This window comes from Phalaenopsis equestris, unplaced genomic scaffold (assembly GCF_001263595.1).
Source record: "Phalaenopsis equestris unplaced genomic scaffold, ASM126359v1 Scaffold000002, whole genome shotgun sequence".
NCBI classification, from domain to species: domain Eukaryota; kingdom Viridiplantae; phylum Streptophyta; class Magnoliopsida; order Asparagales; family Orchidaceae; genus Phalaenopsis; species Phalaenopsis equestris.
Window position 1 is genome coordinate 68983316 of NW_018164444.1, and position 19597 is coordinate 69002912.

Here is a 19597-nt window from a genome sequence, read left to right on the forward strand (position 1 = left end):
TAGAAGAAGGGCGGCGGGAAGTCGCGACGGGATTGCGGCGGTCGAAACCTTTTTTTCTCTATCCCTTCCTCTAGAACCTGAAACTATAGAAGAAACTGAGCAGAAGAAGTAACTACGGGAGTTTACTTGCGAAGGCATCGACTGGTAGAAAGGTATTCTTTCTTTTCGTAGAAATCCCTAAATTATTAGAGTTAGTGGATTTAGTTAATCGTAGATAGCGGTGCAAACTGTGGTTGAACGGGAAATCTGTTGGATTTATTTTGGCTTTGACCGTTCGGCGGGAGTTACGCTAAATTCTGGTTGAAATCGGCCACCAAACAGTTCCTAAGATGCATTTTTTTGGATAGGGTTTTTGTGAAAAATTTAAAATCAGTGAAAATAGTTTGTTGTCTTTGAAGAGGGAAGAAGAAGGCAAAGAACATTGAGTTATTTATGATTTAGGGAATCTTTGAAAGTTTGATGAGATTTGATAAATTAAATTTGTTTATTTAATGATAATTGATATTTTGAAAAGAAATTTTAAATTTAATGAAGTTTAAATAATGTAGTTAATTGTTGTTTATAAGAAATTATTTTATGGAATTTCACACGACTAACTAAATCACTCTGTTAGTGATCACATTGATTAGAGGCTGTATTTTATCTAATTTGATAAATAAAAAATAATTTTAAGAATTAGTGAATGGTTGCTATATGTTTCTATAAGGAAAAGTTCTTTTTTATATTCTTATCCATTGAATTAATAAAAATGATGTATAATTACTTAAAGGAGTAATTATAAGTGTAATGAAGATAAAGTGGAGATTTTCAAAGAACTTACAAATAGTGGGACATGTCATAATCATAGTATCAAGTCAATGTATTTTATCCTTGGTTGTAAGCATGTTAGTTTTTAATGATAATCATGAACTCTTCCATTGAGGAACTGTTTGATGTTTCCTAAGTTTTCAGTGCAATTATGGCATTTAAATAAAGCCTATTATTATAAACATTGCTTAGGTCGTGCGATTTAGATATTTGAACATTCAATTATTTTTCATTTTTTTCTTTTATTATTAACTTGATGGAACTTCCTTTTTCGTTACAAGAGAACCTAAGTTTCATAAGAAACTCTAGCTTGTGTGTTAGGAAATCGAGGTTGAGGGGGAGCGCTTACGTTATCTTTTAATTTGTTATACATCAAGCCTCAAAGAAATACAGAGAGGCTAGCGCACTTTTAAATCTAAGTTATTAATTCCAAGAAAAAAAAAAGAGAAACCTAGGATGCTCTTTAAGAAGTGTTCTCAACTTCTTTCTTACTTAATGCTTTTACTATTGGTCTTCTCGATGGTTACAATATCTTGCAACTCGGTGGTAACATTCCGAACATTGTTACATTTATTATTTTTTTCATTTTGAACAATCAAGTTAAGAATTGTCCGCTAGATATATGTATGCGATAATTATTGCTACAAAACAATTTTTTATTAATTTATCTATGTTGCTATTTTCTGAGCGGCTAGTGCAATTTTTTTCATGGGACTTAATAAAAAACCATTACAATTTCCTATTATATAGCAATGAAAGTTGATGAATATGTTTGGTTTTGACACACTTAATAACTTTTTTATATCTAAAATGTGGCTAAGTATCGCGGATGAAGTACCAATTTGATTCTTTGTGTTATTAAATGAAATAAATGGCGATGATTAGCTTGAGCTTGATGGATTCAGTGTTCTTTTAGATGCAGATGATGATGGAACTAAAACATTATTTGGTGACAAGGGGCTGTGCGAAGCAACCATAGGTAAGGATAAAGATCTACTTGTGTTTGTCGAAGGAAGGACTTTTCTTTCTTCTACATGAGGTGAAGTCAAATTTATAATTCCATTTGATTATTTATGGATGCTTTTGCTGATTCTTCACTTAGTAGAATTTTCCTATTTGGTGAAATTCCTCATGATTGAAGCATTGAAGTAGTAGCTTTTTTACTTATATCATTTAAGTTCATGCTCTTAGAGAACATCTTTGTATACGCCTTCCCGCTTTTCATGGGTGGCCATCCATGTTGATCAATTATCTTTGGGCATATACCTTGTATGATAGTAAAATTTTTTGATTGTTTAGATGTGTTCCTTTCAAGTAGTGGAGCTCTCTTCCTCTCGGATACCGATTTAGTTCTATTTTTCAATATATAATAATGAAGTACTTCTAACGAGGCCATCTTTTTTGCTAACACAAACAAAAGACACGGAATGGAAGGAAGAAGATAAGATCCTCATTGATGGCTAAAACTCATCAGTTGCCCATCAATGATCATCTTGAAGGATTTAGTTTCTCTTCAGTTCCATCACACACAAAGGATGGTGGCATGGAAGGCTTTGAATCAGGTGAAGACAATGTGGGTCTTCATAATGGAGATTAGGGGGTTGAAGAACATTTTATTGAAGTGGTATCGTGCCTCTTTCTCTTTGCAGATTGAGCACGCGTAGAAATTGATGTGTCTGTTATGGTCGATATCCCGATGAAAGATGTAAAAGGATGATTGTTAGCTGATTGTCTAGTTCCTGACTTGTACTTTGAAATTTTTTTTGCTTTATTTTTTGATAGAGTAATGTTTGTTTCTCAATTGTGACCATATCTTCTTTTAAAACATCTTATGTGAATATTATGCTATACTTTAGAGGCTTATAATTGAGCTAATCAATGAACAAAAACTCTTGATTAAAATATTTTAATAGGTTCTTCATATAACTTTCACGAAGTTGCAAGGGTAATAAACTATCACCTAATATCTTCAATACAAAAAAAAAAAAGATAACTGATTTTATTAAGAGAAAAAAAAATAATTAAAAGTAACCCTACAAATTAAGGAGTGCAACCAATAATTTTATTAAAACTGTAAGGTTTCTTACCCCAACAAACCAAAAGGAAAAAATATGTATCCTTAATGAATCAAAATAATATCTAAAAAGCTTAATTTTAGAAAGGAGCCCCAAATTCTATGAATTAAGCAAATTAGTAATATTCATGTTATATGATGTGGATTTCTTGCCTCGCCAACAAACTTAGTAGGTGTTTGTCTTGGTTCTCTATATTATCAATACTCCTCTTCACGTGGCTCCTCTTCTCAATAATTTAGTGCTATCAGTTGGTGGCATCCACTAAGGAATAATCGTGTCATGTGATGTGGATCTTGGTAGTTCATAAAATTAGTTCAAGTTGATCACCCCGAGAAAAAATTCATTAGAGTTTATTGGATGATCATTATTGTGTTGATGTTCCTAGACTTGATATCACTTACCTCGGTGTCGTTGATGGCTCTACGGTTGCAAATGTAGATGACTCTGCATAATAAGCCAAACCTATATTTGTTGAGTATCAATGGGCGTCCATACTTCTATCGTCGTGGAGCGATTGCAGTTGCTCTCTTTGGCGCATTAGCTTTTGATTTCCTTTGAGCATCGGGTGTCAATTGTGTTGAGCATTAGAAAATTATTTTCATAGACATTTATATTGCTAATGACTTTGATCAGTCTTCTATTTAAATATCATGATGAAATGGTTGATCGAACACATCATAATAAATATGAAGAAACCGTTATACTCTATTAGATAGCTTGTAATCTCATCCAAAAAAAGATGCATCAAACTAGCATTTTGATTAGAGCCATTAACAAATGATTTTGCAATGCTAGATGTTCGAATATAGTAATCCATCTTGGGCACATAATAAATGAGTTGTTTAGAACGGATGAGCATAATTTTTATTTACTGAGTTAGAATTTATTTTTAAAATAATATACCAATATACCATTATGCCTTCACTCGGCGACCTCGGATAGTAAGTGTTTGGTGGTTGGGTCAGGTAAGATATAGTGATGCTTAAGATTTATACCACCGCATGTAAATTGTCAACTCATCCTTACCACCCGCTTGCGGTGGAGTGATTTGTGTTGTGTATAAGCTCAATATAATTTGACGGTAGTGTGTCCAATCATCATCCACTTTATCACACCTAACTACCCCCATAGCTGTTCATTTGATTGGCTTAATGTTTATTGGATTTTGGCAAACTGTCGCATAACCTGGTATAAAAGATGCCACTTTATGCGGTTTTAAGTGATAATTTGTGCCTTCGAAGTAAATCATAAGCAACAATGTCAGTATGCCATCTAGGTATACTCTTAGTCTCAATTAAAACTAAATGTAGTAAAAAAAAAGATAGAAACTTATCTCAAATTCTCCACCAAATTCTTGAAGTTCCGTTGAATCTTTTCTCTTTTAACAAATTCTTGAAGTTCCTTTGAATCTTTTCTCTTTTTTTCTTTTAAAACACTCTTGACTCTCTCAATAAAACTAAAAAAGAAAAATGATAAAGTAAATTGATTATAGTTGATTAAGAAGATTGATTAATAATTGCTACTGCAGGAACTACTATATAATATGTTTGTACCTTACTCTGTTGAAGCCCGTCAAGCTAATCCCTATAAGTCCTTGCATTTCCAGTGGACACTTCTCCTACACATTCCTCATTCCACCCACAAATTTTGTGAGGCTTTTGATAATATTATTCAAAATAAATAAACTATAAGATATTATGAAATTAGTATGATAATATATACGGTTGTAGGCTTAGTTGAAAGGTTCAGCTTTTCATTATGGTAGCAGTGGAAGCACAGACTCAACCAACTATAACGATGATTGAAGCAAACTGAAATCTTCAAGTGGCATGGAAGAAGATATCAACTCAATACATGTTGGAATCATTGAAGAAGAAACCACTATTGAAGGTTTATTTGCAAATCTATGGTAGGCTTTAGCAGCACATCACCATAGCCTTGGCATAAGTTTCATGTCATGTAGCTGTTATGCCTTGGGGGGCACCTCATCGAAAGCATGCTCTGGTTCATTTTTCTAGTAACACAACAAACTTAGACTATGACTCTTTTGAATCATCTTTAAAAAAGTCCATGTCATCATCAACAATTTGTTCCTCATCATATTAATTCTTATAAGGTCCATTAAAAGATGAAGTCGGAGCACAAAGTTTTGGTACATGATATCGAATTTGAACCGTTTTGTGGATATATGGGGCTGGAGTGGCTAGTGGAGATGATAGAGTTTTTGGGACTAGGGAAGCTAGTAGAGTAGATGACTTGGTTTTCTTCATTGGTGGATTAGAGGTGCTAATAGAAGGATTTGAGTGGTATGATTTGTGATGATTTTCACAATTATAGGTGCTGGTAGAAAACTATACAACTTTTTGTGATTTGAAGGGTTCGTAGGATGAAATGAACATTACTTGGGTACCTTACATGGTTTTTGAGTCGCTATGCTCGTTCTTAAGTAGACAGTAGGAAGCTACGCAAAGTGTTCTTTTTGTTGTTTTATATGTTTATTTTCTTATGAATAAATCAATGTCTTGCTATCCTTAGTTATACTATTTTTTCGCAGTAATTATACTAATAATTTATGGTAAATCTGCTTCTTCATTATTATCAGGCCCGATGAAGATGTTTTATTCACACACTTGGCTATGATGTGATGGACCCGGAAGGCAAGAAGTTTGGAAGAGGTACTATCTGAATTTTGCAAACATGAGGACTATCATTACTTTTACCTCTAAGTCTCTTAATTTTCTTTTGAACATAATAAGCGAGTATTGTTTAGTGTCAGCATGTACCATATCAACAAGTGGTAAGCATTTTTTTTTCTCGCAATTTTTGGAATACTGTAGGCATTCATTGTAGCTCATTCAAATGAATTTTCAAATAAATTTGTCCTGATTCTCTTGTTTCGATGCATTTGAACGGATAATAAAATGCATATTTTATTCTTTTTTTTCATGTTTTTAAACTATATATCTTTGTAAATAAAGCTATTAAGTGGAGCAATCGAACCCGAGCAAAGGCATAAAAGAAATTTCCTTGGATCCAACTTGAAGTGCAACCCTTCCTTATGTTTAGATATTTTTTGTTAGCAGTATTTATATCCTCCTTATATTGGGCACAAAGGGGTTATTGGTGTTTTTAAATATGTTGAGAAAAGTAGAGATGTTAAAGTGGGAGGGCCGCGAAAAAGATGTTTTGAGTTTTGAAGGGCTTGCATGTTTGTTAACTTCTATATATGTTTCATAAGTCAAATTGATCCAACGTGATGAGAATGACGAGTGATAAATGCTACCTCATGAAAGTTGAAGTCATAAGGCTTTTGATCTGATCCAACGTGATGAGAATGACGAGTGATAAATGCAACCTCATGAAAGTTGAAGTCATAAGGCTTTTGATCATGCTCAAACTCACTTGAAATATCATTCATTTATAGATTAGAATTTATTGATGCCTTTAGAGGGCTGAAAATGCATAAGAAAGCCTGCTCAATGAAGACGGCGAGCGATGGATGCAATGATATTTCGATTAGGTCCAAATTTCGTTGCTCATCATTGAAGTGGTTCAAAAGATGCCCGTTTACAAAACGGATGTTGTCGATACATCCGAAAGGCCTATATTTTCTAAGGAGCCTTGTAGAATCTATTCAATAAAAAATGATGAAAACGGTAAACCATGAACACTGCGTGTGTGAATCAAGCTTAAATCATCTAAATCATCATCCAATCGCTCAAATGTTATTCATTTGAAAAATGGATCGCTTTGATATGTCTAAAACATTGAAATTACCTTTTGATAAAAATGTCCATTGACTAGCCATTGGTTTTGCCTATGGATTAGTTTGAAACTGTCACAAAACCGATGATCGAAATTGACTCGTTAAAATTAAATTAAAAAAATAATATATAAAATATGAGATTCGAACCTGGACCAAATGTATGTAAAAGAAGGTACTAACCACATTTCGCATGAGCTATTATGATTTAAAATTAGATATAAATATATATAATATATTATTATATAAATAATATATGCAATATATTATTATATAAATAGTTTTATAAATAATATATGTAATATATTATTATATAAATAGTTTTATATATTTTTTTTAATTTTAAGCTAAAACGAGTCGAACACGAGCGAATAAAGAGCTGTTCGTGTTCGGCTCGTTTAAAATTCGAGCTTTAAAAACTTGTTCGTGTTCGACTCGTTTACTTAACGCTCGAGCTGAACACGAGCTACTTAACGAGCCAAACACGAGATGTTCGCGAACAACGAGCTTTTTTTGACAGCCATAATTACCTAGAAACACTACTCATATTTTTGGGTTTCTAAATGGGTCAGTGTCATGTAAGTCGATGCACAAAATTTGAGGAATTGCACGGGGACAAGCAAATTGTGCAAGAATATTAATGGAGCAAATTGTCCTATATTTATATATAATCAATTCTATATTGTTTTTGTATGGAAAATAACTATTCGATACGATCCCCTACCTAAAGCCACCCAAATCTTGCTCAAATCTCTGCCTTTCAACGTCATTTGTACGTCTCATGTCACTCCCATCCATCAGACTCTCCGCACATGAAAAAATGATAATATTAATTAAAATAAATAAACCTATTACTATCTTATTCTCTCACCTTCTCCTTCTCTCTCTCGCTCTCACTTTTGTTTTCACCTAGAGCTAAAAACCCAACCTCTTCTCCTGGTTGAAATCTCTTTTCTTAGGAAATATCCACTCCTCATCTCCTCTCCACTAGCCTTTTTGTTGCAAACCCTTTTTGTCCTCGCTTAGCTCACAAGCCAAAACCCCCCTGCTCAAGTTAAACGTCCTTCTTAGGCCGCTCGCTCGCTCTAATCTCCCAGTAGCCCACACAAACTTTATTCCTCTCCTCCTTGTTCATGTGTCTATCGTCCTCACACATCTCTTCTTTTCTCCACTTCCTTAACTCAGCTCTCTCCACTCCTTGGCCAAACGAACACCAACCAAATTCTCTGCCTCATTGTCACACAACAACCAACCCACCGTGACCTTATCGCAACCCAATCACATGCCCATTTTTTCCCTCTTCAAAATTTAGCCTCCTTTCGCTGAACTAAGATCCAAATGACCTCTCATTCTCTATCCCAACTATGAAATCCTCATTTTCTTCCCAAAACCCAACGCTACCCTATTTTGAAGCCTTCTCAACCACTTTTGTACACATGAACTAGCATACTGGCTCCTTTGTCTAGTCCTCTACTCCAATCTCTTGCTAACCTCTCTACGTCTCCTCACAAACCAAAACCTACTCTCATGAGTTTCCCCTTGTTCTATTTGAGTCCATCCATCTCCACATTTTTGCATGTAAAAATCTTCCTTTTATTTTTGCTATATTCCCCTCATGTTCATGTTGAACGTGAATCTCAACCTTAAGGGATATTTTCATATAAATATATTCTAATCAATTTTGTCAAAATTCAAAAAAAATTATTAAAAAAAATACAAAAATCATATAATATTCAAATGAAATAAATCACTAAAAACTAATGAGTAAATCTTATCCATCATTTGTAACTGTTTGTTGAGGTTAATAAATTTGATGTTGAAAACTCATGAGAAGATTTCATATCAAACATAATCTTATATCAGTAAGGATGTGACTAGTATCCTCTCTTCACATGTATTGACTAGTCGACTTCACAAATGAAACGATTATAATCAGAGTTCTTTGATCGGGTGATTTGATAATTATATATTTCTCTATAGTATGGCCACAACTATAATCTATATATCCCCAATGATTATGTTTGTTTGAGCGATGAATTGTTGGGCATACTTGATAGAGTGCAAAGTTTTTGTAAGCTAAAATTGATTTAAATTTGTCTTCTTAAACAAATATCTTCCGCAAGTCGGTAAGATATTATTAGTGAAACAACTCATGATCGCTAACAATGATTCTTCTGTTAGGTTGGATCGACTATCTTCTCCGATTAAGTAGACCAATGACCATGATAACTCGATACGATGAAACCATGAGATTTTGATCAGGATCGTCATCATTCTTCCCACCATATACTCTTAAGTTCTCGACGATAAATTTTAAATCTGAAATCTAAAATACTGCTACTATACGCTGAGCCTCTAAAGATTAACCTTAGGGTCTGTTTCGGGCAGCTGCAACTGCGCTGCCCTAAGGAGTCGCTGAGGGAAAGCTGGCTGTCTATTTGTTACAGTTGCAGCTGTGTGAAAACAACTGTGGGATAACTGTTTTTGAAAAAAATGATCGTTCTGTCTCTGCGTGGTATTGATGTATGTAACCGAATATAAAATAATTTTTTTAATCAAACAAAATATTTATTAAGCAATAAATTAACATTAATTAATAATTAATTAGTTTTATTAATTAAGAAAACTTAAAAATATGTTTATAAATAAATTAATTAATCATTAAATAGTAATGTATAAATTTATGTAGTTATGATTAATTTGAAAATATATGAATTAATCATTAATTATTAATCAATTAAATTAATTAAAATTTAAATTTAGATAAAAAAAATTAAAACCATAAACCCCCCTCCCCTCCTGGCTTAGCCCAAAACCATGGCCTTCGCAAACGAATCCTTGCAATACAGTCGCGATTAGAGCAAACTGGGAAGGCAACGATGGGATCGTCTGAACCCTCGCGATGCAATCGCGATTAGAGCAAGTTGGGAAGGTGGAGTTCGTTGTCAGAGATTATCGTCGGAGATCACCGTGGGATCGTCTGAATCCTCATCCATTGTAAAACTGGGGTAGGACTCATAGCGCTGGGAAGGAGGACAGGGATCCTTTCATCGTTTCCAAGGGCAAGCGCATAACTTGTAGCAGGAAAAACACGGGCCGCATAATCGAATTCGTGGCCCACGTTTTGCTTAATTGCGACCGCGCAGTGGCAAAAATTCCTCCCCAAACGGGGTGGATTCGTTGGAGGGAGAAGTGTCGCGGCAAAAACTCCACCCTAAACGGGCCTTTAATCGAAATTGCTTTTAAATTATCAGGAATGATAATTAACCACATGGGCTTACTCTTATGGGAACTCTCAAATCCTATATTTTAAAAGCCAATGCAAATTGGGGATGAAATCTCTAGGCTGTCTGATCTACAATTTTATTTGTCTTCTGAAAATTTGACCTGAAACCTTTTATAAAGCTCTCGCAGTCATTTCAAGGATACTGGTGCATAAATTTCGGAGCCCACAATATTAAGTATGACTTTACAACTATGTTCTTCTTCATCAATATTTTTGTTGTTAGAACTTAGAAAGATCCTCTTACACTGTTCTCTCTTATGCACTTACGTGACGAAGGAAGAGGGTTTGGGTGATTTATAAAGCTTTATATAAAGCGAGTTACAGTCACCATCTCATCATCTCCCTTATGCCCAATTATATTGGTTTGGCTTCTCATCTCCTACTATCATTTACGATCATATTAAGTGTTGCAAGGGATGTTAACTTTATTCTTTGCAAAATATTTTTGAACATCCGTCCATGATAACTTATGTTTAACTCTTTTTTTCTTCGATCTAATATTTCAATAATTTAATTATCCTGCTAATGAACACATTGCCTTCTCTATTACATTCTCAAACTATTATTGTCTATTCTTCATTATTTTATTTATTGTCTATTTTTCATTATTTTATTTTCAAGTGATGTCAATCCAACTACTCCACACTGATGTAATCATTCCGTAGTTTTGCTAGTTCTACACACTTACATCTCATCATTCCCATAGTTGCTTTACTTTGCTATTAGTGATTTATTAACTGCTCAACACTAAGGAGCCATAGAACATAACTGGCCTAGTGTCACAAAACAGTCAAAAACTCATGCTCGTTGTCATTTGGTTGTCCTTAGAAAACTTGTTCAACAATGATATTGATTTTTTTTTTTTTTGTGATGAATCAGAATATCACAATCTAAATTTCGTGCTTGAATTTAATTCATGATGAGATTTGAGAGCAACATAAAAGATTTTCGGCATATACATACATACACACAATTCTTATATATTTACATATCTAATACCTAAACATTTATATTTACATGCATACCGCTCAACTCTTCATATAAAAAAGTCCACGATCACTGCCTTTTTAAAATTGAAATACACCTTTTTATGCATGGGTATATGACACCAAGGTTTTATAAGCGTAAGTATCAAACTTTGGGCGTTAAATATGTAAATACATAAGAATTATGTGGTTTGTATGTCAATTTCCCAAAGATTTTTACTTCATTGCTTGTGTTTTCATTACTAGCAAAGGATTAGATTATAGGTTTTTGTTCAGTAGTTTTGATGCGGGAATTTATTTGAAAATTTCAGGACCTCGGGAGGTTACTGGTGCTATCGATCTTATAAGTCATTACAAACTACTGCTACACCACGATTTCTTCTGCAGAAGGGTATTGCCTCAGTCAATTTCGGACACACATTATCTTCACAATGTTGTCGGTGATACTGAAATTCGAAAAGGAGATGGGATGGAACTCGATCAACTCTTTCAGAGCGCTTCATACTTAAGGGAGACATCTACTATACAGCCATTTGATTTAGACACCCTCGGCCAGGCATTTCAATTACAAGAAACAGCTCCCATTGATTTGTCCTCTGTATGATATGATTTCTCCTACTCCAAAGATTTTTCTTTTTAAAGGGTCATTTACATACATACCACCCAATTCCTTTGTATTACACATCTAGCTCCTAAACCTTACGTTTTTAGATTTATACAAAATTGGAATCCATATCTTGTTTTGAAACTACTTAACAGGTGTGTTTATGCATGCCATGATCAAATCATTAAGAATTTGATAAAAATGAAAAATATAGGTTGGGGTTTTCTCGTGATGGGATAATTTCGAAAGTTGATGAAAGAGGGTGCTAAGTTTGCTAAGTTTTTAAATAGCAACTTTCATGTGGTGTGTATGTAATTGCCCTAAAAAATTATTGTTTGATTTATAAAATTATAATGTTTGCATGATCTACTATACAGACAGATAAGGGCATTCCCACAAGTAGTGGAAAGTCAAAAGAATCAAAGGATAAATCTAAAAGGCATAAAAAACATAAGGACAAGGATAAGGAAAAGGACAAGGAGCATAAGAAGCATAGACATCGCCACAAAGATAAGAGCAAAGATAAAGATAAGGAAAAGAAAAAGGACAAGAGTGGGCATCATGATTCTGGTGGCGACCACTCGAAGAAACATCACGACAAGGTTTTACTACTCGCCATTCGTACACTTTTTGTTCGTTTTTGTGTAGTTGTGTTTCTTGTAAAATATTTTTCGGCCACAGAAAAGGAAGCTTGAGGGTAGCGAGGATATTACGGACACTCACAAGCTCAAGAAAAGTAAGGTGGAAGAGAAATTTTCCTCACGTTTGGGCACTTCTGGTACACATTTTACTCTCGGGTTTTGTTAAATATAACTTTTCATGCTTTGGATCTCAAACATACAAACTCCATTTTATGCCATTTCAGCGTAAGAATGCGAAGGATGACGTTGGAGGATAAATTTTGTCCGCAGTCTTCTGCATTTTGATTCCTTTTTTTTTTTTCCTTAAATCTTCCATGGGAACTTCTGAGTTTTGCTTGAAGGATCTCCTATTTTGAAGTCAAATTTATGAGGTAACTTTAACTACTTGACTCAACTTTTAATTGCATATTGTTTTTGTATTGAATTTCTTTGGAGGGGAAGCTTTTGATAATTTTCATTGCTTTTATTTAATTTTTAATATTGCATGAATTTTTCTAGTTAAATAAAATTTTAGGTAATGTTCTCATAAAACCCAAGTGCTCATCATCTGTATGATTTTTATGTTATTTTTTTTATGAGAACTTCAAGACTGTTTTAAAATCGGATTACTAAATACCAAGATGATTATTTTTCTAGTTTGAATGTGCTTTGTCCGCTCTGTTCCTTATACCTTACATTTTTGTACTTGCTTATGGCATTTGTAGTTTTTTTTTTAGGGAAATTTACATTTTTTTACCTATCTAACTCCCAAAGTTTGATATTTGCATTGATAAGACCTTGGTGGTATAAACCTATGCATAAAAAGGTGCATTTGACTTTTAAAATGTTAATAAAAATGGTATTGTTGATGTGATGTTAAAGATTTGAGTGCTATGATGTAAATATTAGTGTTAAGGTGTAATATATTTAAACTCATAAGAATTGTTTGGTATGTATGTAAATTCCCCTTGCTTCAATATGTTGCGTGTACCACATTATTTGAGACATTAGCACCTTTTTGTTTCTATGTCGCTCAACCGTATGCTATTTGCTATTTTTTTTAGTCTTCTGATATTATGTTATATGATTTTTATTGCTCTCGATATTTTTTGATTTTCTTGTTACTTTCTTGGCTAATACTTTATTTTTATTTTTTTTGTTATGGATAATTTTTTTAATGTTATGCTATATGATGTTTTCCTGTTATTTATTTTTTGGTGTATTTACGTACATAACTGACAATTATTATTTATTTAAATTTCTAAAATCCTATTTTTTGTTTACTTTTATCACACTTTGGTGTCATAAACCTACTCAAAATGTGTATTTCACTTTTAAAATGTTATAAATAGTAATAGCTTGAAGAAACATCAAAGATTTGAGTGTTATGCATGTAAATATGAAAGTTTAGGTGTTAAATATGTAAAAACATAAGAATTGTGTGGTATGCATGTAAATGACCTTACATATTTTGTGTTTAGTTCAAGCATATGCAATCAGAGTTGATAGTTATTCTTATATTTTTGAATACTTTTTGACATACTATCATGTTATGAGTTTGCTTTTTATGACTTTCAATTATTTTGATCATGAATTTTTTTTAGAAATAGTTTGTAGAAGAAAAGCTTTTAATATGTGAATTCTTCGCCTTTCCTTTAGACATTTGTTGGCCTTTTTGTCTTAATGTTTAAGTTGGGTTGTTCAAAACCTCCTGTAACAGATTTGTCTAAGCTTTTTCTAGGAAACCAGAAGAAAAACTTATTTTCAATTTATGCAATTTATATAATGAGCTTTTAGACTTTCAAGGCTTAGAGCAGATAAGCCATACTATACTACTATAGTCATTAATGTTCTGGCAGATGTGCTGCTTTTGCTTTGTTCTATTTCAATATTTGATTGGGTTGGTGAAGAGTGTTTCTTGTTTTGAATTGTAATTCTAAATATATTTTTTTCTTTATTTGAATGAAAACAGCTCCAGTGTATGCATCCCTAAATTTGCAAAATCAAGAGCATGTTTGAATAACTACCGCTGAGTCAAAGAAATGTTTTTCTAAGAACGATGGAATAACTATGATTAAGGAAAAATTTATCACACAGAAGTTAGGAATTTTGCTACAAGGGTATTAATGCAAAGCTAGAGGTTTTAGGAAGATTTACATACAAACCACACAATTCTTTTGTATTCATATATCTATCATGTAATGTTTGATTTTTTTTTCTTCCTTACAATTTATACTTAAAAAGGCATGTTTCAATTTTAAAAGTTAGAAATAGTTATAGTTTTGATGTGATATAAAAGATTTAAGTGTTATAAATGCAAAAAATTAAATTTTACCTCTTAGATATAAAAATTGTGCCGTATGTTTGTAAATGGCCCAAAGTTTTAATGCAATAGGCTCCACGGAATGAGAAAAATGTAGTTATAAAATAGTTATGACAGAATATAATAGATCTTGTAATCTTGATCGGCGTTAGATGTATTAAAAGTAAAAATAGCATAATCATTAGATGTATTAAAAGTAAAAATAGCATAATCATAGTTAATGATGAAGGCATCAAAGAAAGACGAAACACTATTTTGTTAAAGTATTAAATGAGAATATATAAGGAAGAAATGTATTACAAAAGCATCATGAGTAGAATCTTGAGGCATATAATAATTTGATTCAAGAAAATGAAGGAGAGCATCATGAAATATATAATTTAAAAAAACCGAAAATAGAGTTATGTTATTTATTAAGAAGACACATAAAGGTAATGCTTAAGCCTAAAATGTGATTTTTATTTTGATTTGAATTGCACTTGATAGGCTGGAGTTGCTTGGTTGACTTCTTTTTTAATGGAATAAAAAAAAATAAAAATGAATCGAATGATTAAAGAAGCATATAATACTTGTTTTTTAAGAACAAAGGAAGTCCTCAGGATTGTTGTAATTATAGGGGAATCAAGCCAATGACTCGTAGAATTTAGGTATGGGAGAGGATAATGGGGAGTTATCAAAATTTAGTCACGTCACCGAGTCTTTTGGTTTATTATTGCTACATCTATAATGGTGATGATTCTTGTTCTAAAACAATTAGTAGACGAGCATATGGAGCGATGAAAATATTCTGACATGTTTTTTTTTTATATTGAGAACCATGGTTGATTAAATGAGAGGTTATTTGGTGTGCACTAAAGAGAAATAGTGTATTAAAGATATGTTGAAATTATTATAATTATTTATCATGAATCATTGATTAGTATTAGGTGTGTCAAAAATTGAGCTGATACGGTAGCTTTTCTCAAATCCAACTCAAACTATTCAGGTCAGGGTTAGCCTGATTAATTTTTGGGTTAGGTTTGATTCCAGAATCCCAACACATTTCATTTTTTTGGGCTGGGTACGGGTTGTTCCGCCAACCCAAATTAATCCAAGTAGTTGCTATGCATATGCTAAACATTCTACGCGGTCGGGTTAAGTTAGACTTTCAAACTTGTGTAATATTTGGGTGGGGTTCAAGTTAAGTTTGGGTCAGACCCGAAATTTATTGGACATGCCTAATTAGCATTATAAGCGGCTGTAAAGTGACTAAAGAATTTTCAGTCATAGTCGGTGTGAAATTTCAAACGAGGTAACTTGATTTATTCCTAGATGAAATATTTATGATAGGCGAGACCTTTGCCAAAATAAGTGTTGTATTATGACACCAATGAAAAAATTATATAGGTGAATACTTCGAATTGTCAGACTAAAGATTAAGTATATGTTATGCAATTCTAACAAGTATGAAGTTAATGATAATCAGTTAATATTTTTAGAAAGTCAAGTGACATCTAAATGTTGTGTTTAAGTTACTTAGATCTATTATATAAAAGAAGATAATATAGTTTATTTTATAACTTCTAAAGATAAGATTACTTGTTTAAGATGAAGAAGTACTTTCAGATTACCAATGCACAAGTATTGAAGACTTCTAGGTGAACTTTAGAACTAAAAACAACCAATATCTTTCTCAGCTTTTTGGCTAAGATGTAATATTTATTTTTATTAAATTTATTTGACTTGTGAGCCATTAGCCTTATTATGATATTAACCTAATTTTTTATAGGCAAGCGTGCGCTATAGTAGCTTGTTGCTAGGTTTTCGAGCATTGCCCTAGAGTTGTGCTATTGCCTGGGCTTGGTGCACTCTTGCCGTAAAGAGTTGAGAAAAAATGTGCTGTGCAACTTTAAAAAGCATTGATAGCCTAGTTGAATGTGAATAATGAGAATGTTAAGATGAGTGTTACATAAATTAAGAATGAAGGATTGATACGTGGTTATTTTAAAGATTAAGTGTTGCTGAGATGAGAATGCTTAGGTGGATGAGTGGTATGACACTTAGAGACAAAATGTGAAATGAGTATATCCGTGATAGGTTTGGTGTAGCTTTAGTTATGGACAAGATTAGAGAGAGCCGTCTTAGATGATTTGGTCACATTAAACGTTAACCATCTGATGATCCGGTCAAGAGAGCACATGTTTTAGATTCGACTTATGTTGAGAAAGGCAACGGTAGACCTAAAAAGGCTTGGGCTTATTTAAAAAAAATGATCTTAATCAATTAGAATTAAATGAAAGTATGACGCTCAATAGACGCAACGAAGAAAAAGGATTTATGTAGCCGACCCCACTTAGTGGGATAAAACTTGTTGAAAGGCTTAACAAAACAAAAAATAAAATATAAATATAAAATAAGATTTAAGGCTAATGATGAGATTTAAGTGTGATTAATTTGTGTTTGACATAGTTTAGATTCTTGCACATTTTTCATGGTTCTCGTGGAAGTTGGCCAATGCTATGTTGAAGCTCCTTATTTTGGTTATTATTTTTTTTTTCCTAGAATACAGTACTAGCCACCATAATTTTCTCAAATGATATTTTCTCTTTTGTCAAATTATGTAAAACGTGTTTCAGACAATTTTAAAGGCATGATTCTTAACTTGAAAAACTTAGATATTAGTGATTCTTAAAAAGGGTTTGTGTCACGTTGTAGCTCTCAACTGAATTGGATGTAGAAAAACATCTATAAACCTTTATAAAGCCAGAAGTATTAACCTTGAAAATTTTCAAACTATTATTATGTTTTAGTCTGAGGATTGTCCGGTAAGGAATATGCCTATCTATGATTTGCCTCACTTCATGATATTTTTCTGAGATAGACCTTACCCTAAGGCCTCATTTAGTTAAGGGACATTTACATACATACGACCCAATTCCTATGTATTTACTATCTAACACTTAAATTCCGCTCACACTTAAATTCCGCTCTTTTACATTTATACCAGCCAAATCTTTCATATCACATAGAAATTACCTCTATTTGTATTTTTTGATAGTGAAATACACCTTTTCATGCATAGATAAGACGGCATATATGTTAATAATGAAGTTTAAGTGTTAGATATGTAAATACATAAGAATTGAGTGGTATGTTTGTAAATTTTCCTTTAGTTAACTACTTAGAAAATATGTTTTAGATAGTCATGATTTCATTTTAGTTTTTTTCATTAGTAGTAATGAAATCATCATACTAAGTGAGAGAAGTAAAATTTCAATATATTTCAAATGCCTCAAATCCTTAGCTTAAGCTTTCTTTACCTTTAGAGTAGATACTGCCGAATCGGTTGTATTTGATTACATTATTTTGACATTTATTACCACACAATTCTTTATGCATTTACATTTCTAACGCCTAAGCTTTCGTTTTTACATGCACATCACTCAAAATTTTAATATTACATCTAATATATCATTATTACTAACATTTTTAAAATGAAATGTGCTTTTTCATGTACAGCTTTATGACAGTGGCATAAATGTAAATATCAAATTTTAGGCATTAGATATATAAATACATATGAATTTTGTGGTTTGTATGTAAATTTCCCTTTTATTGTTTTGTTTTGAATTTTCAGATTTGTTTTTTTTTTTTTTTGCTTGGGACTTGAAAAGTAATAAAAAAAAAAGATCTTGTTCTGAGTGATAATCCGACCTGTTAACTTCTAATATTCCATAAGGCATTAATGTTGAGGTTTTTTTGAATATCTGAACTCCATTACTTGCATTTAATCAATTGATGACATCTAACAAATTCTCTTATTTTCTAAGTCTTTTTCTCTATCTACAAACCACCAAATATGTTTCCCATTTGCTACCAGAAGTTTCTTTCATTAAAATTCTTTGGGGCATTTACATGTCTCTACATATCTAACACTTGAATCTTTGTTTATCTTATATTTATACCACTTAAATCTTTCATATCATAGGGAAGTTGGTATACATGTAAAAATTGAAGTTTTGTTGTTGGTATGTTTGGTAAATCTCTTAAACTGTTTTGAATTGGATTTCTTACGCAGGTGATGGAAATTCTTTGGTTGGAGCAATACAGGTTTCAAAAGGGCAATAAGCTGTCAAAAATGTAAGATCTGTGGTTTCTTAAATTAACTCCATTGATTTCAGTCACCAATAATTTGCTTGCAAGCAATTGTTTAAAAAAAAAAAAAATTTAATTATTTAATGGGTTAGTTTTGTTAGCATTGTAAGAGGATAGGGAAAAAATGAAGTATTTTTATTAAATCTCTAGTTCTTATTTCTATTTTTAGCTGTAAAATTAAGAAAAAAAAATGATTATGTAGCAAATAGATTATTTTGAGTTTTTATTTTTTTTTAAAATAAAATTTTGTTTTCTTCATTTTAGCTGGAAAATTTGTTCTTTGGGCTTTTACTAGCTGTGTAGATTTTGTTGTAATGGAGGCATTTGTATTTACATATCCAATGCCTAAACTTCATTTTTTTACGTATATACCGCCTTTCCTATGCATGAAAAGATGTATTTCAAATTTTGAAAATTAAAATGACAGTATTTTGATGTGATATGAAAGATTTGGATGGTATAAATAAATAAAGTTTAGGCATTAGTTCTTCATTTTAGCTGGAAAATTTGTTCTTTGGGCTCTTACTAGTTGTGTAGATGTTGTTGTAATGGAGGCATTTGTATTTACATGTCCAATGACTAAACTTCATTTTTTTTTACGTATATACCGCCTTTCCTATGCATGAAAAGATGTATTTCAAAATTTGAAAATTAAAATGGCGGCATTTTGATGTGATATAAAAGATTTGGATGGTATGAATAAATAAAGTTTAGGCATTATTTTACAAGTATAAAATGTCATATGATACAACAAATTACTTTTTTGAGTGGAACACAAACCAAAGAAGGAAGACGAATATGATACGGGGAATTTTTTTTTTTTTTTAAATTTGGCTAGATCCCTAATTTTTATATTTTTCAATTTTCAGTACCACTCAATTTTATGTATTTATATATATAACACTTAGATTTTATTTTTTTTATATTTATGCCAACGTAGCTGTACATGACAACCTGTACATGTTTATTTGTTGAAACAGTGATATTTTTTAATGAATT

At 32.1% G+C, this 19597-nt stretch overlaps 1 protein-coding gene across 4 annotated transcripts; it reads left to right on the top strand.

Annotated features, from left to right (window-relative positions):
* The first annotated feature begins 26 nt into the window (after positions 1-26).
* LOC110017942 (mediator of RNA polymerase II transcription subunit 19a) lies at positions 27-18738 on the top strand. Of its 4 annotated transcripts, none has more exons than XM_020715112.1 (8): positions 27-152; positions 1724-1846; positions 5485-5557; positions 11229-11515; positions 11899-12123; positions 12203-12299; positions 12387-12533; positions 18522-18738. In XM_020715112.1, the coding sequence occupies exons 3-7, from the start codon at positions 5527-5529 to the stop codon at positions 12389-12391; spliced, it is 645 nt and encodes a 214-aa protein (XP_020570771.1). In that variant the 5' UTR covers positions 27-152; positions 1724-1846; positions 5485-5526; the 3' UTR covers positions 12392-12533; positions 18522-18738. The 4 variants fall into 4 exon arrangements, with proteins under 4 accessions (XP_020570771.1, XP_020570770.1, XP_020570772.1 ...); XM_020715111.1 differs by having other exon boundaries at positions 1724-1786; XM_020715113.1 differs by having other exon boundaries at positions 1730-1786.
* The last annotated feature ends 859 nt before the right edge of the window (positions 18739-19597 follow it).